The sequence below is a fragment of the Dasypus novemcinctus genome, chromosome 11, assembly GCF_030445035.2.
Source record: "Dasypus novemcinctus isolate mDasNov1 chromosome 11, mDasNov1.1.hap2, whole genome shotgun sequence".
NCBI classification, from domain to species: Eukaryota; Metazoa; Chordata; class Mammalia; order Cingulata; family Dasypodidae; genus Dasypus; species Dasypus novemcinctus.
The window spans coordinates 103,976,588-104,003,518 of record NC_080683.1 but is presented as its reverse complement, the minus strand read 5'-3'; the positions used below and the strand labels follow the sequence as shown (position 1 = coordinate 104,003,518).

At 37.6% G+C, this 26,931-nt stretch overlaps 1 protein-coding gene across 8 annotated transcripts in view; it reads right to left on the bottom strand.

Moving 5' to 3' along the window:
• The window catches only part of NCOA7 (nuclear receptor coactivator 7), a 168,810-nt gene that overhangs the window by 69,307 nt on the left and 72,572 nt on the right, over positions 1–26,931 (bottom strand). For 6 of the 8 annotated variants that reach the window (XM_004469058.4, XM_058307389.1, XM_012529223.3 and 3 more), the window contains exon 3: positions 12,911–13,134. In XM_004469058.4, the coding sequence (XP_004469115.1) occupies positions 12,911–13,134 (224 nt within the window). Of the gene's footprint in view, positions 1–11,904; positions 11,966–12,910; positions 13,135–26,931 lie in introns of those variants that run through there. The other 2 variants (XM_071218650.1, XM_071218649.1) reach the window with 2 other exon arrangements.

Here is a 26,931-nt window from a genome sequence, read left to right as displayed (position 1 = left end):
AAGCAGTCCTGACAGCAAGAAGTAAGCTAAAGAAACTTCAAGGATTGTTATCAAATAATATTGGGTAAATAGTGGCTAAGATTTGAAGAAAATTCTAGATCACTCTCCTACCAATTGAGGTGGATTATAGATTTAAAAGTAGAAAAATAAAGTCATAAATGTCTCTGAAGAAAATTTAGATTTCTATTTGCTTGAATAAAAAACATACTCTCTCTGGGTGACACACACTTCTCAAATAACTGGTCCACCTCAGTAAGGAGCCTAACTAAAATATTCAATATCGCCATTTAACATTTTAAGGACACCTTCTGGCATACTTAAATCAGAAGGTGTTAGGATAAAACCCCCCAAAAAGATATGTCTGGACCAGCCTTCTCCTCCTAAGGGCAGGAGCTCTTGGGGAGTGAACTCTGGACTTCCTTCTGACCTTTGCATTTTATCCTGACACTGGTAGGCCAGAGGCTCTAGAGCTCTAAAATCTAAAGTGCAAGTGCCTCCCAGGCACGGAAGTTGTTGATCTTACGGAGTGCCTTACCTCAGAACCCAGAAAGCACTGAGACTGAGGCAGGGCCTCTAACGTTTGTGGAATGAGAACTAATCTTAGGTGTTGGTGAAACTGACTCTGTATCTAAGGATTCAGGCTCTTTGGGTTGTGTCATCAGAACTCAATTTACTTTAACCAGAAATCCAATGAGTGTTTTGAGTATAACTATTAATACATATTTAACTAGGTCTAGTGGTTAACCCCAGAGACCTAAGGTTGAATTTCAACCTTATCATTGTTCAATCATAGCTCAGGGGAAAAGGAAAAGTCCATTTATAGTGAACTTTTTCCTCCTTACTATGAAATAACAAAGCTCTTGGGGCAACAGAGATGACACTACAATTTTTTAATCTTACTTATCTTTTGGCTTATTTTTCTCAGAGTAGATTTGGGGGAAGCAGAATCAAGTACACAGGTTTCATTCAGGCTTTAGTGCCAAAGAGCTGGGCACGAATCCCTGCTCCACGCTGACAGGCAATGCGACCTTGGCTGGTTCCTCAGTCTCTTGTTTTCCTCATCATAAAACAGGTTGCCACCCCCCTTTCAAGATCCTGCTGAGAAGTACACTAAATCAAGTAGAGCATCTAGCACAGGGTGACACTCATTCCAACAGGTTCCTCTTGCTCTTCCACATGCTCTGTGCTGCTTCTCTTCCTCAACCCTCTTTCCTTGCTCCAAATGTTCTTTTCAAAATGTTTTTTTTTTCTTTTTACAAATGAATCAAGGACTCAACTGGGAAAATTTCAACTTTCATTCGAAACTATATATGGTCATTTTAAAAAGTGATGAACAAAAAAGGAAAAAGCATACAAATCACCTAGTTTATCCCCAATTCAGAGAGAACCACTGTTTGCATTCTGGTGAATATACTTCCGGAAACTCTCCACTTCCCTTTTTATTTGTATGTGGGTGAATTCTGAAGAAAAAAAAAAAAGAAATCGTAATCTACACAATACTGCCAACCTGTTGTGCTATGATAAAAACGTTGTGTGAAAATTTCCCATGTTAGCTTTTTCTATATCATTTAAAAGTGGCACTTGATATTCCATTTTATGTCATTTATATTATTCTTATTTTCAAACCATTTTGAACATAGTTATAGTCACTGTGGTTAAATATTCTAATATGCTTGTAGGTTGTTTCCTTAAGATTAATTTCTGCAAAATAACTGTTAGGACAAAGGATATGCAAGTGGCTTTTGCACAAAAATGGCCACAGTGCCCTACAAAAAGACTTGACTATATTATTCTCGTACCAGTTTGGTATTAGCATGATTTTTTCCTTGTATCCTCCCCAGTTCATTTCTGATTTGATTTTTTCAGAACTTAAAAATCACGGACAAGTTGGGGGTAATAGTAGCACAATATTGGGCATGTAATTACTACTACTGAATTGTACACTTTTAAGTGGTTAAAATGGGAAAATTTGAGTTGTGTATGTTACTACAATTAAAAGTTTTTAAAAAATCACTGACCATATTTAATCTAATCTCTGTTGTCCTTCCCTTGGCCCAAACCATAGAGGCTTTATTTTAGAGTGATATTTTCCATAATGCAAGTATGATATAATACAACCAATTAACTAGAGAACAAGATTTGCATTATGCAGACCACTATGATAATAGGATTCGATTCTTAGCTCAAACTTTTAGTACAACAGTTTTTTTTTTTTAAAAGTTCAGTGACTTAACTTTTTTGCCCTAAGAATGCTTTATAATATTCTGTGATAATAAGAGTGCCGGGTTGTGAGAGGAAAGGGGAATAGTGCTTCTTGAGGGACAGCTGTACAATAACCACCAGACCTAGGAAAGGATGTTCGTCAATAATCATATCATCTGTCAACAAAGACTGTTATTTCTTTCTTCCCAACCTACATACCTTCCATATACCTTAACTAGGACTTCCAATACAATGCTGCAGTTATAGAGTGGCAAGAGGGATGCATCTTGTCCCTGAATTTAGGAGACAATCTAGTTTCTCACCATTAAGTATGGTATTAGCGCTCTCTAATTTTAATAGTGGATTTGTCTATTCCGCCTTGCAATTTTATCGGTTTTTACTTCATGTATTTTGATGCTCAATTGTTAGGCACATATACATTAAAGATTGTTATGTCTTCTTGGAGAATGAACCTCTTTATCATTATGTAGTACTCCTTTTTATCCCTGAAAATTTTGTTTGCTTGGAAATCAATCTGCTTTGTTTGAAATTACTATAGCTCCTTGAGCTTTCTTTTGAGTAGTGTTATCACAGTATATCTTTTGGCACTGCTTTACTTAATAATCTGCATCATAATATTTAAAGTGGATTTCTTATAGACAACATATAGTTGGATCTTGTTATTTTATTCACTCTGATAGGCTCTGTTTTTTCAATAGTATATTTAGACCATTCACATTTAAGGTGATTACTGATATAGTTGGACTATACTCAGGGATGTTTGTTTCAGTGTTAATTATTTGTAGACATCCACACTTCTTAGTGACTGGAATTTCTAAGAAAATATAACTCTGACATTCTAGACTCTAAACCCCATTTTTTCCTTTGGAACAATTCCTTTATGGAAGAAGATTATACCACATTCTTAATATTTTTGGCAGATTTTGCAACCTGTGTAGATGGAAAAGTCAACAGTGACAATGCTGAACAGAACAGGGGAGAGAAAAAAGTACCAGCAGTCCACTGAGGCCAAAAAAATCACCCAGAGTTCCTTCTAAGGGCATAAGAATCTGCCAAATCCTAAGAAAAGGAAATGTCTTTCTACTCCATAGATATGTTTTATGTCTCAGGTCTTCTCTGGTCCTTTGGTAATATGGGGCCATAAACACAGGATTCTTTAGAATATAAAATATTAATGAGTGCTGGAGATGGAGATGTACTACATGGGATATGCAAAGTCTGATTTCCTTCTGTTTAAGACGGATTTGAGATCATTACTCGTTGCTCTCTTTTCCACTCCCATTTCTCATTATTTATTACTTTAATCTGATTATAAAACTAGCTGATTATTATATAAATGGGGGCTTAGAACTTGAGTTTTAAGAATTTTTAGGTCTTTACATTCAAACTTGTAACCATAAATACAATAGTTATGTATTTTTTTATTAGAGAAGTTGTAAGTTTACAAAACAATCACGATAACATACAGGATTCCCATACATCGCCCCATCACCAACACCTTGCATTGTTGTGGTACATTTGTTACAACTGATGAAAGAACATCAAAATATTACTATTAACTATAGTCCTTAGCTTGTATTAGGTGTATTTTTCCCATAAGCCATCCTATTATTAACGCCATGTAAAAAATATTGTACATTTGTTACATTTCATGAAAGAACATTCTCATCTTTGTACTATTATCCACAGTCCACCATCTACCACAGGGTTCCTGTTTTATACAGTCCTATGCCTTGTACAATTCATCCAAAGTGTGCACTCAGTGACTTTCAGTAATCATCATAGAGTTGTGCTGTTATTATCACAGTGAATTTTAGAATGTTTTCAGTATTCCAAATAGAAAAATCTCATACTACATTATATGGCCCTATTGTTGACCCTTCTTAGCCCTTAGTACCTTTGTTGCCTTTGATGCAAAAATATTACATTATCACTGTTATAGTCCATAAGTTACATTAGTTATATTTCCCCTTACATCACCACATTCTTACCATGTAATAGTGGTGTACATTTGTCCAAGTTCATGGAAAAATATTCTTGTATTTGTACTCTTAACCACAATCCTCATCCACCAGAGTTCACTAAGTTATAGTCCTAAAATTATCTTCTCACTTTCTATTGACATTTACGACTCTAACTACCCCTTTCACCTGCAATCACATTTATAAATCAGCAATGTTCTTTATACTCATTATAAACCAATGGTGTTACTATTACTTATTATGTGTTACCACCTTCACTATATATTTCTGAACATTTACGATCAGCCTCATTAGAACTTCTACAGACATACGCATCTGCTCCCATTTTCAACCCTCATTCTATCTCCTGGTAACCCATACTCCATATTTTAGCTCTATGAGTTTACTCATTGCATTTATTTCATATTAGTGAGACTATTCAATATTTGTCCTTTTGTGTTTATTTCACTTAACATAATATCTTGAAGGTTCATCTATGTTGTCACATTCAGCCCAACTTCTTTTATTCTTACAGTTGAATAGTATTCCATCATATGCATTTACCACATTTTATCTCTTCATAGATTGATGGACGCTTGGGTTGTTACCATTTTTTAGCAATTGTGAATAATTCCGCTATGATTATCAGTGTGCAAATGTCTGCCTGCATCACTGCTTTCAGTTCTTTTGAATATATATATTCCTAGTAGCAGACTGCTGGATCATATAGCATAACTACATTTAGCTTCTTGAGGAACTGTCAAACTGTGTTCCACAGAGACTCCAACATTCTACATTTCCAGCAACAGTGAAGTATATTTTTCACCATCCTCTCCAACACTTGTAGTTTTCTGTTTGTTTTTTTTTAAATTATGGCCATTCTATAAGGAATGAAATGATATGCATTGTAGTTTTGATCTGCCTTTCCCTTTTAGCTAGTGATGTTGAACATCTTTTCATGTACTTTTTAGCTACTTGTATTTCCTCTTTGGAGAAATGTCTATTCAAGGCTTTTGTCCATTTTCTAATTGGGTTGCTTGTCTTTCTGTCGTTGAGTTGTATAATTTCTTTATATACCCTGAAAATTAAACCCTTATTGGATATATGTTTTCCAAATATTTTCTCCAATTGAGTAGGCTGCCTTTTCACCTTCTGGACAAAGTCATTTGAAGCACAAAAGTAATTAATTTTTAGGAGGTCCCATTTATCTATTTTTTTTCTTTTGTTGCTCATGCTTTGGGTATAAAGTTTAAGAAACTACCTCCTAACACAAGATCTTGAAGGTTTTCCCCAATGTTTTCTTCTTTCTTCTATGATTTTTATGGATTTAGCTTTTATATTTAGGCCTTTGATTCATTTTGAGTTAATTTTTATATAAAGTATGACATAGGAGTCCTCTTTCTTTCTTTTGAAAATGGATATCCAGCTCTCCCAGCACCATTTGTTGAATAGATGGTTATGTATTTTTTTACTTAATGCTTCATTAGTTGTAAAGGTCACTACCAATTATAAAATTATGTTTTTCATACTTGAGGACTATGTCATGTCATAGGTAAACAAGAACATCTCTGACTTTCAGCAAATTAGTTTCAAGAAAGTTATGATATGTGTGCCAGTTCATTTTATGTGTCAGATTGGCTAGGTTATAGCATCCAGCTGCTTGGTCAAACTCTGACACAGATGTTGCTATGGAGATATTTTGTAGATGGGATTAACATCTACAATCAGTTGACTTTAAGTAAAGGAGATGACCCTCAATAATGTAGCAAGTCTCATCCAATCAATTGTTTGGAGGCCTTAAGATCAAAGAACTGAGGGCTCCAGAGAGAAAAAGAAACACTTCCTCAAGATTTCACCCTCTACTCTTCTTTGAGTTTCCAGCCAGCTGAACTCTAATAAGATTTTGGACTCAAAACTTTAATATTATTTCTTACAGGAATTTCCAACTGACAGCTTCCCTGAAGAAATTTGGATTTAAGACTTCAACACAATACTTTCCAGAATCTCCAGCCTCTGGTCTGACCTACAGAATCTGGATGTGCCAGTCCCCACAACTAAGTGCACTAACTGTCTAAAATAAATCTCTTAATATATTTATTCTTCTCTTTTACTGGAGAATCCTGACTAATACAGTATGCTTCCTGAGACCTTATATGTCTGCAATGTCTTGTCTTTGAACTGAAAAACAATTTTCACTTCAAAATTCTGAAGAAGATTTTAATTCCTCTGGGGCTGTTTTTTTTTTCTTCTTTGTAAGCAACATTTGTTTTAGAGATTTTCCCCCTTTTCCATCATGACCTGCAAACACTTGCCACAATCTAGTTAAGTGCTGTGTCTTTCCCTGAATGCTGCCTAAATATGGTGAGCTCTCTCAATTTCTAAATTCAAATATGAGTTTTAGCTCATTAAAGCCACCTTCTACATACTATCTTTGATTCCTACTTCTATTGGTTTTGGTCTCTTCTCCCAAGAATGCCTTTGATTCTTACACTCATTCCTGCTCCCATACCTGTCATTCCTCTCTCTCTCTCATCTCTTTCTGCTCTTCAGTCAAATCTTCGGCATGCTGGGGCCACACCATCAGTCTGTCCTGCTCCTCACTTCAGTATGCACGGTATGACTTCCTTACTGCCCTCAAGGAAACACAGGCCTAACTATTTCTGTCCTAATAATTAACTTCAATTTATTTTATACCCAAATCCCTCATGTTTTCTTTACATTCTGCTGGGTAAGAAAAATTTAACAGTTAATTCAATTCTTGACATCTTTCCACATCAAAGTCCATTTTCGAAAACCGTTGACCCTTTGAGAGCTAAAATACCAGAAAGATTGTTATCTTTGAGTAGAAAAGCAATGCCAATATGTTTGCGGCCTGACATACTTACTTATGTTTGGGAAATAATTTAGCAAAATAACATAACCTTGGCCCTCTGAACTTACTGTGTGAAACAAGGACAAAAGACAATTATGGAAACTTTCATGTGGTTTTAAAAAAATAAGAAAAATAAACCTATGTAACAAAAAGTGCCTGAGTTGCCATCAAAGAAATTGCTCACTATTTGATTACTTTTATGGTGTGGTGAAAAAACAACAATAACAAAAATGTATAACAAAAGTAAGGAATTACATTTATTTTGCTATTTAATTTCTTTTAAATTCAAGAGAGAAAACTGTGATTTGATAAGATTAATATAGACATTGGGATTTGTTACTGAAAACCTAAATTCTTTCCTCACACTGCAAGGGTTTTTTCTAAATCTTTGACTATGATATTACAAAACGTGTTATATAATAAACTCCCAAGTACAATCCTCTCAAAATTTCTGCTTCACTATGCAGGGTTCTTGGTATTGGCTCTTTACATTAATACTTTATATAATTTATATTTTAATCCAATTTAATATTACTTTCCTTATTTATACAATTTCTCCATCTCTTTCCAGTCTTACACCTGCATAGCTCTGTTTCAGTTGAGGAACTTCCCTACACTTAGACATTATCCATATTTTAAAAACTCCATTTCTATCTCTACCTTCTTGGAAACAAAGATGTACTCTAAGATAAAGGAACAATGCATTCTTTTAATATATAAGTATTTGGGGATGTATTTCATGCTATTAACATATTTTGATATTGTAATATGGACTGAATCTCTCACGATACATATACAAGCTCTCTGACATACTTGTGTCAGATTTAACTATAAATTAATAGGTAACTTTGAAAAATATATTGACACTTCGGATGAACTGTATGCTCTATTAATATGTATCAATAAAATTTATTTGTTAAAAATATATTAAGACACCTTGGGAAGCAGACGTGGCTCAATCGATTGGGCTCCCATCTACCATATGGGAGGCCCTGGGTTCTCGTCCCAGGTCCTCCTTGTATAGGCAGGCTGGCCCCCGCCCACGGAAAGCTGATGCAACAAGATGACACAACAAAGAGAGAGAGGCAGACACAGAAGAACGCACAGTGAATGGACACAGAGAGCAGACAGCAAGCAAGTGGGGGGAGGGAATAAATAAAATAAAATAAATCTTTAAAAATATATATATACATAAAGACACCTTATTACTAAACAATACCTTAAGAGCTTTGTATGGATAAAAGCATAAATGAGAAAGGAGTGTAATATATTAGTGAAAACAGATTCAAGTATAGATGGGTTGAGTTCATTTATTCGAGAAGCTTTTTTTTTTAATGCTTACTGTGGACTTGCATTGTGCCAAGTGCCAGATTTAGATGTATTTGATGCCACTGCCTCAAAGTATTACCCACTCCACTTTTTTCTCCTACTTCCCTCTCAAAAAAACATTTTTAGAATCAGCAGAATTTCTGTTACAATTAGGCAATTCTAGCAATTCAATCTTGCCAATAACATCTTTTATCAGAATCTCAATTGTTATATGTATCCTTCTAAGTGTCAGGAGACAGCAAGGAATTATTACCCAAGGCTTAAGAGAACCATAAATAAATCTAATTCAGCAAGCAAAAGCAATATTTTGTCAAAATAGGCTTCCTTAAATTGGTATATAATTGTTATAGATGTGGAATAATTATCTATAGATATTATTTTCTTGTAAATTGATTATAGAACTACACACTTGCCTGATTTTTTTTTTGCTAAGTTCCTTTTTAATCCATTGTTTTATTCAGTCCTCTATATTTTCTAATTGTGAACATTAAAAGAGTTATAAGATGTATAATATGTAAAAATGAGGAAGGAGAAAATAAAACTTCCTGGCAATTTCTATACCCAGAGAAAACAACTAGCAACATATTGTTATAGATTCTTCCAGTTTTCTATAAAAATGTTTTCACTGGTTGTCCATTACCTTTCATTTTACTCTCTGTGTGCTCCCTAGATTACTTCTCTTACTCTTACAGGTTCACCTCACACTTTTAAGTAGCAATTTCCAGGCCTGCCACCCAAGACACACAGCCACTGGATGTTTCACAGTACACCTCCAAACACAAATTGATTCTCTTCCTCTCTCATTCTTGAATGTTCTTGTTTGTCAATTCTTTTTTTTTTTTTTTTGGTCTTTATTTTTTTTAATGTTACATTAAAAAAATATGAGGTCCCCATATACCCTCCATCCCTCTCACTTCACTCTTCCCCCCATAACAACAACCTCCTCCATCATCATGAGACATTCATTGCACTTGTGAATACATCTCTGAGCACTGCTGCACCTCATGGTCAATGGTCCACACCATAGCCCACACTCTCCCACAGTCCACCTAGTGGGCCATGGGAGGACAAACAATGTCTGGTAACTGTCCCTGCAGCACCACTCAGGACAACTCCAACCACCGAAAATGCCCCCACATCTCATCTCTTCCTCCCACTCCCTACCCCCAGCAGCCACCATGGCCACTTTCTCCACACCAATGCCACATTTTCTTTGATTACTAATCACAACAGTTCATGACTAGAATATCAGTAAGTCCACTCTCATCCATACTCTATTTCTTCATCCTATGGACCTTGGAATGGTTGTGTCCACTCCACATCTATATCAAGAGGGGGCTTAGATTCCTCATGGATGCTGGATGCAATTCTCCTGCTTTCAGTTGTAGGCACTCTTGTCTCCCTGGTGTGGTGGTTGACCTTCTTCACCTCCATGTTAGCTGAGTGGGGAAAGTCCAATAAACCAGAGTGCAGGAGTTGCAAGTCTGTTGAGGCTCACGGCCTGGCTATCACATGGTCAGTCCAGAGATTCAGGTCCCCTGGGTATACACTAAACCCCAGCACCAACTACAGTTCCAGTAAAAGTAACAGGAGAGACTTGTGGACAAAGATCACATCTGAGCCCAGCTCCATCACACAGAAACACAGATCACATCCGAGCCCAGCTCCATGACACAGAAACACAAACTTCAAAGTAGGGCCAACTGACATGGCACTGAACTCCATCTGCCATGACCATAGAACCTGTGGGTCTCTGTAGCCCTTAGAAGAACCAATAGCTGAGGTTGTATCTACTTTATCTGTCTTTGGGTTGACTCTACTTTTTCTCCCTCACATACTCTACTGGTCACCAAACACTGCTACTTCTCTGAGCAAAACCTCCCCTCAGCGTATCCTCTCTCCTACCCCAGCTTCTGCCTTAGTTCAATCCTGTCCTGAGAGCTCTACCCCAGCCTCCAACCAGCACTGCCCTCCTCAGGCTCAGTCCACTCCCGTTCATCTCCATTGCCCTTAGAGTCATCCTTTTAAAACACAGAGTCAATCAAGTTCCCCCAACCATCCCCAACTGACCACAGGATAAAGTCCAAATCCTCACTGTGGCTGGCAAGCTCCCCCCATTTTAGTGTCTCCTTTCTCCCCAGGCTAGAGCCACCAAAAGATGCAGGGACTTGGAACCTGGATACTCAAGTCTGAAGCTCCACCTAGTGGTCCAGAGCAAGGTCCTTAGATGGGAATCCAGGGACCAGGCGAGGTCAGACCCTGTGAGATCAAGCAAAACTGACAAGATGGAGTTTGTCTGCTGAAGTTAGGTGCAGAGAGGACTGATGAGCCAGGAATCCAACGTCCTCTGCACCCCACCAGTGGATCTGTCTATGCGCTGGATTCCCGTGGGGAAATGCCCCAACCTCCAAGCCAGTTAGCATCATTACCAACCTTGAGAGAGGTTGAGAGCTATTATGGCATCTCTTTAGTTATTGCTACCAAATAAAATCACAGGCTAATCTTGACCCAACTATTGTACTGTCACCTATTTCCTTCCTGACTTCTCATGAAGCTCAAATCAAAACAGAGTATCATTCATCTATGAATTAATTCGTCCACTCAAAAGCTCCTTTAATGAACAATTAGCAGGATCCAAACCACTACAGCATGCCAATGAGGAAGAGGAAGCCAAAAAGTCCATAACAATGCAGGAGGGGGTTCTAACCTGGACAGGGACAGGAAGGGCTTCCCAAAAGAGATGATGACTGAGCTGATTTTGTGAAGTCACGTAGGCATCAGTCAGGTCAAGAGTATAGTGAAGGGTTTCAAGCTCATGCTGCGACACATGCAACAGAGCCCACCACCTTAAAAAGCTACCTACTGCAGCACGAAAGAAGGACCAAAACAGCAAAGGAATGCAGCTATCCACAATCAGTAGAGCAGAATGACTAAAAATAAACCTCAACAGATTAGGATACTATTTCAGGGAAACCCTATAGAGCAAATCCCACTTAACTGGTAGAAAATGTCTCTACTTTTAAATACCTCTTAAACAAGAGCATATAAAGGAAGAAAAAGATAATATTTTAAACTGAACAACTATAAAACCCACAAAATTTCAAATGTCCAATGTGGTATAATTGATAGGCAGAAGACAGGAAATGCAATTATCCTTAATCTTCTTCCTCCTATTTGGAAAAAAGAGATAATATTCAACACTTTAAATTTTAATAGGGAATTTATTATTTTTTCACAAATCTCTTTCAGTAAGCTGGTAGTGGAATTTTTAATAAAATATAGAGAATGGCTTGAAATGAGAAACCTCCACGAAGGTATGTAATGCACTATAAAATCATCTGAGCCCACTGGAAGGCTGCATATCACAAGCAGTCAATTGCAGGTACCTCATCTACCTCTGTTGGAGCAATGCCAGCAACCAGCCACCTGGTGCCCATTCCCACCGCAATGGCAGTCTATTTGATCTTTGAAGTGGGCTGTTACAAAGTTCAGCCAAACAAAGAGACAAATCATTCCTACCTGTAACTCTGGCATAACTGGAACCAAGTTTGGGACTCACAGAACAAGTCTCATTACTCTGCTGAAAGAGGAAGTTTCACATAGTCTCTTTGCAGACATTTTCCCACTCACCCCCCACCTCAGTTTCTTCTCCCTTAGCCTAGCAATCTCGAGTATATCATCATCAGTCTGCCACATCAAGTTTTGACTCCTACTACCTGTTTTTTGCTTTTCCTGCTGAACATCCCTCAGACCTGTTTGGGATAGCAACAGTGGGCATGAATGAGATCACTGAACCAAGTGGAACAGAATTATCTGAGATAGGCCACTTCTAATGCAGTTTTCAGATGTAATGGCCATTTTTGTAAACTACATAATCCTATGGACCCATTTTAAGAGTCCCCTTAACTAAAATTCCCAAATCTATTTTTTTAAATTGACTTATGCTAGGTCATGTCTCCTGCATTTTGTATTGCCTGACTAATGCCAAAAAGTATCGGCATTTCTACCCACTCTTTTACGGATATGTCTATATACATTAAGAAAAGCTTAATGGATACAGAGTTTCCATTTGGGGTGGGCAGAGAATTCCTGTGTGGGGTAACAGGAAAAATTTTCGTAATGGATGGTGGTGATGGTAACTCACCGTGAATGTAATTAACACCACACCACTGTATTATATTCTTGAAAGAAGTTAAAATGGGACATGTTTATGTTGGATATACATTACCACAATAAAACATTTTTAAAAGAAAATATTTTTAAATATTTGATAAACATGTTTTAGCACATCCTATATGCTAGGTACTTCTCTAGATGCTGGGGACACAGAGTTGAATCAAGACACATCAACACCTTTATTTCACTGTCATCTTTTTATGCAAAATGATTTATACAAAGCAAGTGTCCAGAATACACAATAACTGTTCAACAAACTGTAGCTATTATCTTTATGAACACTTAAAAAATATTATAAAAATTACAGATTTTTAAATGAAAATGCTGTAGTACTGCTATTAATACTCACCAATACTATAGTATCTCTTCAATTCTGTACGCCTGATCTCCTTTAACTGATTATTTTTTCTCTTTTTTTTCTCATCGGTAATATATTCTTCTTCAACCACAGGAATGTTGCATTTGTCTTGTTCTAGAATGACTGTATTAACATCTTCTTTTCCAGTATGAGCCCTTGTAGCTGAAGCTGAGGCTGCCTCTGCATTTTGCTTAGCTTGTTTTTTCTTTTTCAATCTAGGAATGAAAAAGAATTGGAAAAATGATTTGCTAGTAGTAATTATAGTAATTTCAGCTTTAAGAAACTGATTGTTACTTTCCTTATATTGGTTAAATTACATTTTCTTGCTATTTTTCCTCTTCTAAACACATAAAAGTTCTTATGCTGAGATGTGGCTATTACTCAATTTTATATCATCAATACTTATTTTTCAGAAATAGCTCTGCAAAATATTGCTCTAAGCCTGAAGAGAATACACATTCTATAGGCTATTAAGTGTAGAGTATATTCTGTTGAAAATACAGCTACTTTCCTATATTCCCATTTTTGGTGTGTTATATTTTTTAAAAAGAACTTCTGATTTTAATGATACCTTTTGAACTAATGGACAAGCACATTATAAAAATAAGTCCTATATAATTGGCTCACACTCTGATTATTAAGGTTTGGCCAGGTGTGAAGTGAATCGGGTCTAACTCTCTTGTTTTCTATGTAAGACAGTCTACTAAAGAAAAAGCTGTGTTTCCTGAGAGAGAAAATGTTATAATGACAATACACAATTTTAAGTACAATTTCTAATATAATAACTTACTGATATAGTACTTAATATATTTGATGCTTTCAATCCTGTATTAAGTAAAAAAAAGTTGTATAAGAGAGGGAGTTTATCATAATAAATTGAAATCTGACAACTTATAGTATTTTCCAATTGGGAATCATTCTGTAATTATTATCCCTTCTTGAGAATGCTTTTACCTTAATAGAATGCAAACCCTTTGAGAACAAAAGCCTTGGTTGCCACTATCTTTAGCACTCTTGTCATAGCAGGTATGTGGTAAATGATGCTTTTAGTTATGATCTCTTCCGCCCCCTCCTATCCAAGCACATTGTTCCTTCCCTTATACAGTTCTAGTTCTTTTGCCCTCTTGACCATCTGTACAATTTGATTCCGGCAATAGATAATTAAATGTTTTGGAGAAAAACAAGATAACTAGGATAACGGGGGACTGAGGTTTGATTTTACACTGCTTTGCTCTGTGGTGTTCCAGTTTAACAGTCAGGAGAGGTCCTTCCCTGACACTTTGCCCCGTAAGAGAGCTGTGACCTCACACTATGAAGCAAATTCCTTGAGTCTCAGTTTTTTCATACTTAAAAGGTGATAATCATCCTTTCTTAGCTATCTAACAGGGTCTTTTAGTAGGATTGATTAAAATAATATGCATCAACATACAATAAAATGCTAACAGAAATAGAAGTAATAAAATCCTGCCTAATACAATCATATGATGACATGAGAGCTAAACATGATAAGAAATAGAACACATTCAGCTTTTGGGATAAAGGTCCCAAATTCCAACGAGCTATTTCAAGTCTGTTATTCATTGACCATTAAGCTGTCAAGTTCTTAGATTTTCCTTGGCTAATAAATGAGTATATGGTCCCAGAAATAGGACAGCTGGAAAAAGCCATAGATGAATATACTACCATCACTTCATTTAGCTATCTTCTTTGCTTGATTTAAAAAAAATACAACAGCACAAACAAAACCACAAACCAAACAAAGCTAGAGATGATATAAAGGAACTACATTAAGTAAACATGTTCTATTTGCCTTCCTCAGATTTTAAACTGTTTTTCTGGTAAAAGAGTAGGTGGCTTTTTACAAAGTTGAGTCAGATAATGCCCATAATAAAATAATTTCTTTCCTGGTCTAGATACTAAATGAGGCTGAAAGCATTACCCAGTATCTTAGATACCATACAAAGATCACCTCTTATGGAGGCTTCTCTATGCCAAGAGCTAATCTTGGTATCCAAAATGCTGGCTATGGATATGTAGGTCATATTGTTCTGACATGTTAGCTATCGTAGCTGATCAAGACATGCTTGAGGTAAGTCTTACTGCTCCCTTCCAAAAATGATTCTTTCAATAACAGAGGCATCCAAAATTAGTTCTATACAGTCATATGCTGCTTCTAATTTTCAGAATTGTTCCATGTTAAGTTGATTTGAATACCCTCAATTCATGGTTCCCTGTGATAATTAAAATCACTCAGATCTAGGGCATGTTTTTTGATGAATGGCAACACTGTCTGGGGACATCTCATTAGAGACTGATTTTCACACATGGAAATAACAAAACGGAAACACTGTTTTATCTGTTTCACTCCTTCCCCACACATAGCATTGCTGTCAATACATATAGCCAAACAAAGCTGTTACTTCAAGGAAAAAATGCTAGAAAATGTCAGTATCAATCTTGCATAACAGAAAACAGAGCACAACTGAGTATTTTAATAATTCTGCAATCAACTATGTCTTTTGTTTTGGCCAGGGTATACTTACAAAAATTTATTTCCCTGGTGGCTATAGATATAACTGGAACATTCTGATCTGGAAACTGGAAATCAGATGAATTTCTGATAGACCACTGTAAAAATCCTTCCTTCAAAGAAGGGAGATACATTTTCAACACCTTTTTAAAGTGAGAATAACTGCCAGCCTGATGAATGCGGTATAGTTAATATTCTTCAATCATCCATTTTTAGGGCTTTTCTCCTTTAGGCTTCTCTTTTGTTCTTCAAGTCAGTATCTATCATGATGATGATACTATCTGTCCACAGGGCTGCATTATCACTAAGTCAGGGTTAACTGAAAAAGGTCATGCAAGACCTAAGCTTTTGAGAATGACCCAAAATGTACACTTACTTTTACTGTGGACTAAAAAATACTTGGCAAAATAATCTTAAACCGATGAATGACTGAAAATACTGAAACATATTTAACAATTTGCTGTGAGCACAAGGAAAAAAATAACTGTTTTTTTATACTGCATTGTCTACCTTTAAAAATAGATCACAATTCAATAAATCAAGTGTTTGTTATTAAAGTCCCTCACATTATTCTAACTAAGCCCTGGGGGTTATATTTCTTCTTTCTCTTAAAGTCACCTTCTTATAATTAATTAATTAATTTTTAGGCGGTACCTGGGATTGAACCTGGGACCTCATACATGGGAAGCAGGTGGTCAACCAAGCTACACCACTCCAAATCACCTTCTTCTTGATCTCTGCTCCATTTCAGCCTTTTATCATCTCTCTGCCTGGTCTACTTTTACATTATTATTTTTTTTATTATGAAAGTGATAAATGGCCATACTAGAAAATTATGAAAAATGCAGAAAAGTAAAAATGGAATTTAAATCAAAAGCAATATTAGGGGAACCAGTGTAGCTCAGTGGTTGAATCGTTGAGCACCTGCTTCCCATGTACAAGGTCCCAGTTTCAATCCCCAGTTTCCTCCTTAAAAACCAAAACATAACAAAACACACACACGCACACACACTCACAAACAATACTAACCCTGAGAAGCAATCACTGTTTGGGTGAAAGCCAGAAGATAAGGGAAATAAATTAGACTTTTCAGACTTTCCCCAAGGGCAGAAGAATGAGGCAGTGAGACTCAAAACCAGGATTCCCAGTTTCTTATTTGTACCTTCCCAGAAAGGAATATCAAAGGGTTTGTTTATTCTATAAACTTGTTTTTGGAAAGTAAAATGGTATGTATATTTATTTGTACCAGATACATGTCTCATTTTCTCCCCACTAATCCCCTAGTCCAGAGTTAGAAGTTAAAGAAAAAAATAAGGGGATGTTGCAAGGAAGCGTTTTTAATAGCTGAAGGACAACTGTTTTTCCTCTGAAGTTTTTTTACTTCGCAAAGGAAATGAGTTTGGGACACCCATAGCAATCAAAGCCAGGGTTTTGAGCAAGTTCCTTTTTGCATCTGCCTGGGCACCATCCGTTGTTTGCCGACTTCGAATGGAAAGCAACACATAGAAGTCCCAAAGGATGAGAGGCAGCTTTCATAAGCACTAGAATGAAAGCTTCTTGAGAGCAGGGATTGTCCAAGTTTTGTTAACTACTGCACACATTAGGCACTCAAAGAACAGTTCTTAAATGAACCAAGGGATGAGGCCGTCTTTTGTTTTAACTGAGCCCCACCCTCCTACCTGGTGCTCCCCTACAAATATGCCATCCATTTCACAGCTTCCTCTAATAAACTGCATATACTCAGCAATAAATCCCATCTTCTTATTTACTTACTTGATTTAAAAAGAAAGTCTCTAGCCATGTATAATTTAAAATGCATTAAACTATAGATTTCTTTAACATTATATTAATGGCTCTATATGACTCTTTAATTCCATAATCTGGGGGTCCATACTTTGCTATAAAAAAAAAATGCCATAGTCACAAATATCTAGCCAGTACATTGTCCAATATGGTAGCAACAGGCCAGCTACATTGGCAATTTAAATTTAGACTAATGAAAATTAAGTGAAAATTCACTTTTTCATTTGCAAGAGCAACATTTCAAGAGCTCAAGAGACTCACGTGCAGTGGCCACTGTACCGGGAACACACAGAGAACACTTCTATCATCACAGAAAGTTCTACAGGACAGTGCTGATTTAGAGCTACTGATTCAAACAGGTAGCCATGTCAGCAAGAGTCTGGGGTGAAGGCGGAGAATGGAAACATTTAAGATTTAAAACTTAGTGATTAAAAAAATAAATAAATAAAAATAAAACTTAGTGATGATACGCGAAGGATCTGTTTACCAAAGTACACAAGAAACTGGTAAAGTGAGCTTCCAGCAAAAGAGAATTGGTGGCTGCAGGGAAACAGTGAATAGGAAAAAATTACTTTTCATTAGGTTCCCTTTTGTATCTTTTGAATTGTATTCCATGTACACTGTAGCAGTTTGATATTACTGATGAATTCCAAAAAGAAATATTGGATTATGTTTGTAAACTGATCTCTACCTGGGCGTGATTAAATTATGATTAGGGCTTTGACTGGGCCATGTCAGTAGGGTGTTGAGTCTCTGCCCCTTGGTGAGTGGGGACTCACAGATAAAAGATATAGCAAAGATATGGAGACTTCATATTTTTTTAATGTAATATTAAAAATAATAATAAAAAGAGAGAGAGGAAAAAAAAGACATGGCAAAGGACAGAGCTGGAGATTTTGATGTTGGAGATTTGATGCTGGAGCTTTTTTTTTTTTTTTTAAAGATTTATTTTTTATTTTATTTAATTCCCCTCCCCTCCCCCGGTTGTCTGTTTTCTGTGTCTTTTTGCTGCGTCTTGTTTCTTTGTCCACTTCTGTTGTCGTCAGCGGCACGGGAAGTGTGGGTGGCGCCATTCCTGGGCAGGCTGCTCCCTCCTTCGCTCTGGGCGGCCCTCCTTACGGGGCACACTCCTTGCGCGTGGGGCTCCCCTACGCGGGGGACACCCCTGTGTGGCACGGCACTCCTTGCGTGCATCAGCACTGCGCATGGGCCAGCTCCACACGGGTCAAGGAGGCCCGGGGCTTGAACCGCGGGCCTCCCATGTGGTAGACGGACACCCTAACCACTGGGCCAAAGTCCGTTTCCCTGATGTTGGAGCTTTTGATGTTGGAGTTCTGATGCTGGAGTCTTGAGCTGGAGCCGCAGGAAGTAGGCACACAGAGGAGCCTGGTTGTGAGGAAAGAGAAACAAGCCCCAGGAAGAGAGGAACCCTGAGCCCTGAGAGAAGCAAGCCCCAGGAAGAGAGGAAACCAGGAAGCCGGAACCCTTGTAGACGCTGGCAGCCACCTTGCTCCAACATGTGGCAACAGACTTTGGTGAAGGAAGTAACTTATGCTTTATGGCCTGGTGACTGTAAGCTTCTACCCCAAATAAATACCCTTTACAAAAGTAAACAGATTTCTGGTATTTTGCATAAGCAACTCTTTGGCTGACTAATACATACCTCTATTCAAAAAAACAAATTTTAAAAAAGCATTTAGTTTTTCAAGTCTCCTTATTATAAGAATAACAACCTGTAAATATTGTCAGATTTTAAAAATTGAGTTTTACTTTATAGAAGGAATATGAAAAGGTTGAAAGAGCTTTCTTCTAAAAGCACTACTACTGACTGACTATTGAACCCGGTGCTATGCTGAGCACTTATCCTCACAAAAGCCCAATGAGGTAGACAATTTTATCGCCATTTTACAGATAAAAAAGGAAGGCTGAGAAAAGTTAGGGCCATTTCCCAAGGTCTCAGAGCACAGTTAAGTTATGGAGCTGGAATTCACAGAGGACTCGTCCAACTGGCACAGGGCCTCTCCTTCTAAAAGTCAGTAGCATACATTTATATATTTCAAAATAAAATCCACCCTATTTTGGAAATTCTATGTACTATTTGGGGGGAGAAATGGCCTAGCAATCTAGTGGGTGTCAATGGAAAAGCACGCTCACAGGAAGGAAAAGATTTGGGTCCTAGATTTGTTCTCCCTGAGATCAGCTCTGTGACCTGGAAATGTGATAAACTTTCCAGAACTTTCAAGGTAAACAAAAGTGAGAGGCAGACATGTTTTTCAAGGTCCTGTCAGGCTCAAACAGTTTACACTTGGCTGAAAAGATTAGGAAATGTGCTAAGGTTGTTTTGATGTTAAAAAAAAAAAAATTTAAATTCAAACTAAACCTTCCCAAAAGTTTTGTACTTCACACTTAACTCCACATCTCACATCTAATTACAGTGTTCCCAGCACTGGGAAAGTCAAGAGGTCAAAACAAAATGCCTTTCATAGACAAAGAATCTCTTAAAAAAAAAAAAAAAAAAAAGGAAAAAAAAGCACCACTCCAAAATGCAAAGCAAAAAGCATCAAAACTGACAAACTGTGACTATACCACAGTCTTCTTTAATATAAAATTTCTCCTCAAAATAAAAGTATTAATAAGATATATTATTTCACAGACACAAGTTACAGCATTATATATATTTATAATAGTATAAGCCCATTTTTATGGAACATACAAACAAAAATAAAATCCTCAAAAACAAAAAAAACATAAATATTTAGAAACATGTATTTGTTCATAGAACCGGTGCATATGGGTTCTTGTTCTTGGCCTGTCGAGCTGCAACCTTGCCTTTGTACTGTTCTGTCCTACCAAGCTTGAATGTTTTTCCTGGTTGCCTAATCCTGACTTTTGCCACTTCCAGATGCTGGAAAGTAGGGGGGGGGGAAGGGGGAACCAGGGAAAAGGGGCAGTTTCATAATAAGTTCAGCCTTTGGACCAAAAACATCTTGCATATTCATAGGCAAGTTACTAAATCTAAGGCTCAAGCTCCCCCCTCCAACTGTGAAAGAGAGATAATGGCCTCAGATGGGTTTTGTGATGCTTAAAGTACATATACACAGAAGTTTACTTTTACTATTAAACATGACCTGTGCCTGGTTCACAGTAAGTGCTTAATAACTGTACAGTACACTACATAGCACAACATTGTTGTGCTGCTGCTACAGCTGATAGTATTGAGTGTTACGGATTAAATCAGTGCCCCCCATAAAGGTGTGTACAAGTCCTAACCCCTGCTCCTGTGCATACAACTCATTTGTAAATAGGATCCTTGAAAATCCCATTAAAATAAGGGCAAACTGAATCACGGTGGTCCTTCAGCCAATATGACTGGAGTCCTTGTAAACAAAGGAAATTTGGACAGGACAGAAGAGTAAGGAGGAAACAAAAGGAGACAAATAGGCATGTGACAGAGGCAGAGATTGAGCTATGGAATGCTGGCAAGCAAGCACCAGAATGTTACAGAAAGCATGCCTTCCCAATACCTTGCTTTTGGGCTTCTGAAAAACCAAGATAATAAATACCTGTTGTTAAAGCCAAGCACAATCTGTGATATGTTATTAGCAGTCCTGGCAAACTAAGGTACTTAGGGATTTAGGAGGATCCAATTAAATGAGCTAATACATAAAGCAGTATAGCAGAACAAAGAAGGGGATTGATAAATTCCATATTGTAATTATGTGTTCACATTATTTTTTTCACTGTACATAAAGATTAGTTTTATTTAACTCTCCTGTGACTTTAGTCACCAGCAAAAAGCTATTTGTTATTTTTAGTACATTTCATTTTGGAATTTCACAGAGGGTCAGTTTTCATTTTCCACTGCATATTTCGGATGGTGACATATGCTGAATAAAATCAAACTTAAAGTCAGAGGGGAGAAATCGTGTAACAAACAACTGGATGAAAATTCTTAGTACTATGATCAAGTATGAACACTTCATTTAGGAGTAATCAGTGGAAAAATCTGTAGGTGTTGGCTGAATCACACTCCCTGAGAGGCTCTAGGAAGAATCCCTTTCCTTGCCTCTTCCAGCTTCTGGAGCTATATTCCTTTGCTTGTGGCCCCTTCCTCCATCTTTGAAGGCGGCAGCATAGAATCTTCTTGCCTCAGTGTCACATTGTCTTCTCTGTAGTCAAATCTTCCTCTGCCTTCCTCTTCTGAGGATGACATTTAGTGCTCAGGGAGATAATCCAGGACAATATCCCCACCTCAAGAGCCTTAACTCAACCATCCCTGAAAGCTCTCTCTTATCACATAGGGTAACACTCACAGATTCCAGTGATCGGGACTTTGACATCTTTGGGGGACATTATTCAGTCTACCACTCTGCTAAATTAGCTTTCTTATTATACCTAACTCTAAACTGATCATCAAATGATGAGCACCTCTTGGTTCCTCATGCCCATCATAATGATGCCCATCCAATGTACTATCTGGGCTACTTGTGGGAGGTAAACACATATTTCTAAAGAAAAACCAAAAAGCTTACTCAATACTACCCTGAAGTCTTATGTTTCACATAGAACATTACAGATGTGAGCTTTCCTATTTCGTTGGGTGATTCCAAAATAGTCTTTCTTGGAGGCAGGGATATTGGAAGGGAAATTTAAACAGCCAGGATTCCCAAAGGGGTAAACATTTTCATACCTAATGATTTCAATCTGCACTGAAATTAGACATTCCCTGTCTATAAAGGAAGTCTTCCAGTTTTTTTTCTTTTATTAAAGTTCATTAGCCAACCCAGAAATCTTTTTTTTAGTCAGTTATTTTTTTTACTTTTTTAATTCAAAATGAATCATATGCTCTGAATTCACAGTGACTTTTATAGAAAATAGTAGTAGGATATAGCAATATATTTCAGTATCATAATTCTTGTGGAGAAACAGAAAAGCTTTGTTTTCTTGAGGCTGTTTTAGCAAAACAAATAATTCAAGCACAGTTACTATGAAAAATTTCAAGCAGAAATACAATAATGCTGGGGATTTTGTTCTCACATTTTAACTTATCACCCTCTTAACTAATAGAAACAGTGGCAACACGGAGGAAAATAAAGGCTTAAAAATACAACCCTGAAAATAATTAATGCTTTCCTGAAAGCCTACTAAGTGAAACAAAGTTTATGATCAGTAGAAATGGCCTCCTGATAGAAAACAATCGAGTGGCAAAACATTAGAATACTTTCTAATTCAATTTCTTTCCCTACTCCCAACTTTTAAAATGGATTGTAAACATTTTTAAATTACTTTTTAACAATTTTATATATACATATATACTTACCCTTTAATAATAATATGATTTCAATGTCATAAACTAGAAGTTGCCCTCCATCAACTTGTCCCGTCATTATAGGAACTTTCAGATAGAATAATCTAGTATCAGGCATATAATTTTAAAAACTATTTTGGCAGTGGCCCTCGATCTAGTTGGTTTACATCCCATTTGTCCATTCAATTTCTTGGAGGAATTTTGGCCACTTGAGAGGTATGAGCAGTTCCCTTGGGAACTCAAGACCAGGATTCATTGGGTAGGAAACTGCTAATATTTTGAAATTTTTTCTTTCTAAAATTATGTAGAACCCTGGGTTTAGATAATTTGTGTGCAGGGGTGCACTCAAAATCAATGTGTAAAGAATAATCCTGGCCATGCTTTCACACTTCTCCGAGGTCCCACTTCCAGGGTGAGGACCATGCAGCCCCACAATATTCATAGCCAGGCTCTTCAAACAGACCCATCATACTCTCAACCAACCACAAGAACACCAGACTCCAGACAGTGCCAGAGACCTATCTTGAGCACAGCAGAGAAGATGGAAGTGAGATTTAGAAAGACGTGTATGAAAGGCATGATGGGGAAGCAGATGTGGCTCAATCAATTGGGCTCCTGTTCACCATATGGGAGATTCAGGGTTCAACTCCCGGTGCCTCTTGGTGAAGGCAAGCTGGCCTGCGCAGCAAGCTGGCCAAAGCGGAGGGCTGCACCATGCAGAATGCTGGCCTGCGCAGACAGCTGGCCAGAACGGAAAGCTGGTGCAAGATGATGCAACAGAAAGAGACACAAAGGAGAAAGAATAAGAGACGCGGCAGACCAGGGAGCTGAGGTGGCACAGGGGACTGAGCACCTCCCTTCCACTCTGTAAGGTCCTGGGATGGGTTCCTAAAGAGAAGACAAGCAGACACAGAGGAACACACAGCGGATGGACACAGAGAGCAGACAATGGGGGGGGGGGGGGAGAATAAATAAATCTTAAAAAAAAAAGAAAGACATGATGCAGTGTGGATCAGTGAAGAGTGGATATGCTTGGCCCTTGAAGCACTTTTTAAGAAATCTAAATGATTGAACGATGAACATTTAAAATGGGGACATTTTACGTAAAAATGTGCATCTCAGGCTCATTCTGAAGAATGAGAAGACCTAACAGCACTACTGTAAGGCCCCACATGGTAAAACACAGTGGAGCTGAGCAGTAGGAGCTTCTCCCGTCTGAAAGGGCATGTGCCACCCAGATCCCAGGCTCTTCCTTCTCTCTGGTGTCCAGATACCTGACATTGGCAGTCACCGCTCACCATCTACTCCTTTACATTGCCCCTTCTGTCTCTTAATAACAGGTTGCAATTTTTGTTTCTAGGCAACACTACTTTTCATCCTACAGCCAATTCAGACCATCAGAAAGCTGCAGTCACATGCTAGTCCACTGCAGGATATCTTTTTCCTGAGTCATACATTGGCATGATGCCCTCTCTTTTCATCAACAGATGCTGCAAAAAACTGATTATGTTTCTATGGCTGTTGTTAAAGATATTAGCACTACATTTTTCTGTGTCCTCTTGCAAGGTCCTATATAATTTTAGAGTTAAAAAGGCTAGGAAATTAGGAAAGGCTCTGTCAGCCCAGGAACAAGTATTCTCTCTTCACACACAGGGAACTCTCAAAAGGAGTCTCTACTTAACACTGACCATGAAGTAATCGTAGTTAACCACATAGCAAATAGCATGCATTTTAGTGGCCTTTTTCATCTCAATTGATATGTTCCCTGGTGCAGGCTTAAATTTTTAAATTATTATTTTGTAGTTTTTAATAAGGGTAACAAAGAGAAAACTGTATTACTATATGAATAATCTCAGCCTCATTCCTGTGATGCTTCCTATGGGAAAGTGTTTGCTGCTCAGCTTTTTCCTTTTCCTTGGGTTCTGGATCTATAAACACAGATGTGAGAAATGAATTAAGAGGAGAAGATAAGTGGAAAAAGACAGGGTGAGAGGGAAATGAAGAAATGAGTCTAAGGGGGAAAGGGGGGGAAAGGTGAGCTCCACTAAGTGGTTGTGGGGAGAGCTTTTGTGGTTTCAAGAGGAAGGACAGTGTTTAGGGAAGCAGCTAACAGTCATGTAAAAGACAGTGAGTCAGAGAGATGGCAAAAGAGGATTTTTAAAAAGTTTTATTATGTGTAATGCATTTATTATTCACTTGGATGTTTTGTGGCAGTGATGTAAGCATTCCAATTATTTTCTATTATTTTCCCTGTTATACTCAGTTTACCATGCTGGGACTGGACAAAACAAAGCTGGTTATATATGGGTTACAAATGCATAGTTTCAATAACGAGCCTCAAATCTTTGTGGAATAAGATGGTGCATGAACAAATCAGTGAACAACAACAAAAAAATGAACAAACTTCAATGCTAGAAAGATAAAGGAAATGAATTGTCAGTTATCTATGTCAAATTTTACAAATCAGTATAACCCTTGAATATGACCACATCACATAGACTGAAAGGGACCACTATCTCAAGGAAGTTGTTCTACACCCTTAGGAAGAGAGAAATCAAACTCTGCCCACACCAATCTACTAACTTAAAAAACAATATAAGATGCCTTGAGGGGACAGCTACCCTGGGACCTAAGAATTCCCTCACGCCTCAAACATCTGCCCATTTCCCTCAACTAAACAAAACAATAATTTCCTAGCATTAACTCTTCTTCATATCTAATGTGTGACCTGGCATAAGTCAGTGAGACAAACTTCATTATATGCCACTTACTGAGTGGTCAAACCACCTCCTCCAGTAGCAGCTTTACCAAGAATCTATCACCTTCATTTTATTATACGTTCTTTTTGAATTTTTAATAGTTGATAAAAGCAAGGTGATTTCTCATGGGCTTGCATTCGTTTATGTTGTTTTAAAGGTTTTGATCTCAAACATTCCTTTTCAATTGTAATATACTTTGGAAAACTTTAAATGCCTATAATATTAGAAAAACAGTCATCCAAATTTCCTGTGATTTCCATGCTTTGTTATTAAGCCATAAGAAAACTCAGCTGGATTTTATTTTGGCTGAGGTTAAAGGAGGTTTCTGAAGAAATCCAATGTGGAACCAAAACAATTATTTCACAAGATTGGGGAAAATAAATATGTTTTAAACTATTCCTGAGATTCTTTACAGGGAGTATATTAGCCACAGTTCAAATGAAACTCAAAGCAGTTTATATAGATTAGGCCAAAGAATCTCCACCATCCTCAGGAAAGTGTTTTTAATAAAGAAGGGCTCAATATTTGACCCAGGTATACATTACAATTTGTTTATGATAGCAATGAAAAACTAAAATTCAGCACTTAACTATTATATCCGTAGTATTACTCCTAATGCACACACATACACACAATAAGTTACTCTTCATCATTATTTTAATTCTACTATATTCAGATATTGTTTAGGGGAAAAATGAATTGGGTTTTCAGAATTCTACATAAAGCTGTTATAATATCAAAAATGCTAAAACAATAAGATAATAATTTAAAATAATGACTCAAGCTAACAAATTATATTTTCCATTTTGTTTTCTGAAATCATAAATCATAATATCTCAGGTAGGGATGTTTCTCTTTTTTTAAATATCTATACTTTTTAAAAAATTTATTATTTTTTTTCTCTCCCCTTCCCTGACTCCCTCCGCCCCCCCCCCCCCAGTTGTCTACTCTCTGTGTGCATTTGCTGTGTGTTCTTCTGTGACCACTTCTATCCTTACCAGTGGCACCAGGAATCTATGTTTCTTTTTGTTGCGTCATCTTGTTGTGTCAGGTCTCCATGTGTGCGGCGCCATTCCTGGGCAGGCTGCACTTTCTTTTGTGCTGGGCGGCTCTCCTTACGGGGCGCACTCCTTGCAAGTGGGGCTCCCCTACGCGGGGGACACCCCTGTGTGGCAGGGCACTCCTTGCGCGCATCAGCACTGTGCATGGGCCAGCTCCATATGGGTCCCAGGGACGTTCCTTAAATGTCATTTCATCCTATCATTTCCTTAGTCAAATTTATTATATTTGTAGTCTCTTTCAAAATACTCCAGTGTAAGAGAGTTCCAGCTCCCAGAAGGGCTCCTCAATATTCTCAGGGTAGCGGACAAAAGCAAGCCACTCAAAGCTGCCCCTCCTGAGCAAAACTGGTAGCTACCCAGGGAGAGGGACCACATTCTGCTGCAAGATGCAGGGAGAACCCGCTCCGCTCCTCCAGGTCAGCAAGACCTGGCCCACCAGGAGCTGCTTCTCAGATGCCCCCTCCCCACATGGGGCTTTTTGCTTCTGTGCAATTAGCTGGGCTCTCACTCCAGACCTACTGAGTGAGCTACCAGAAAACAGTTTTGCTCTT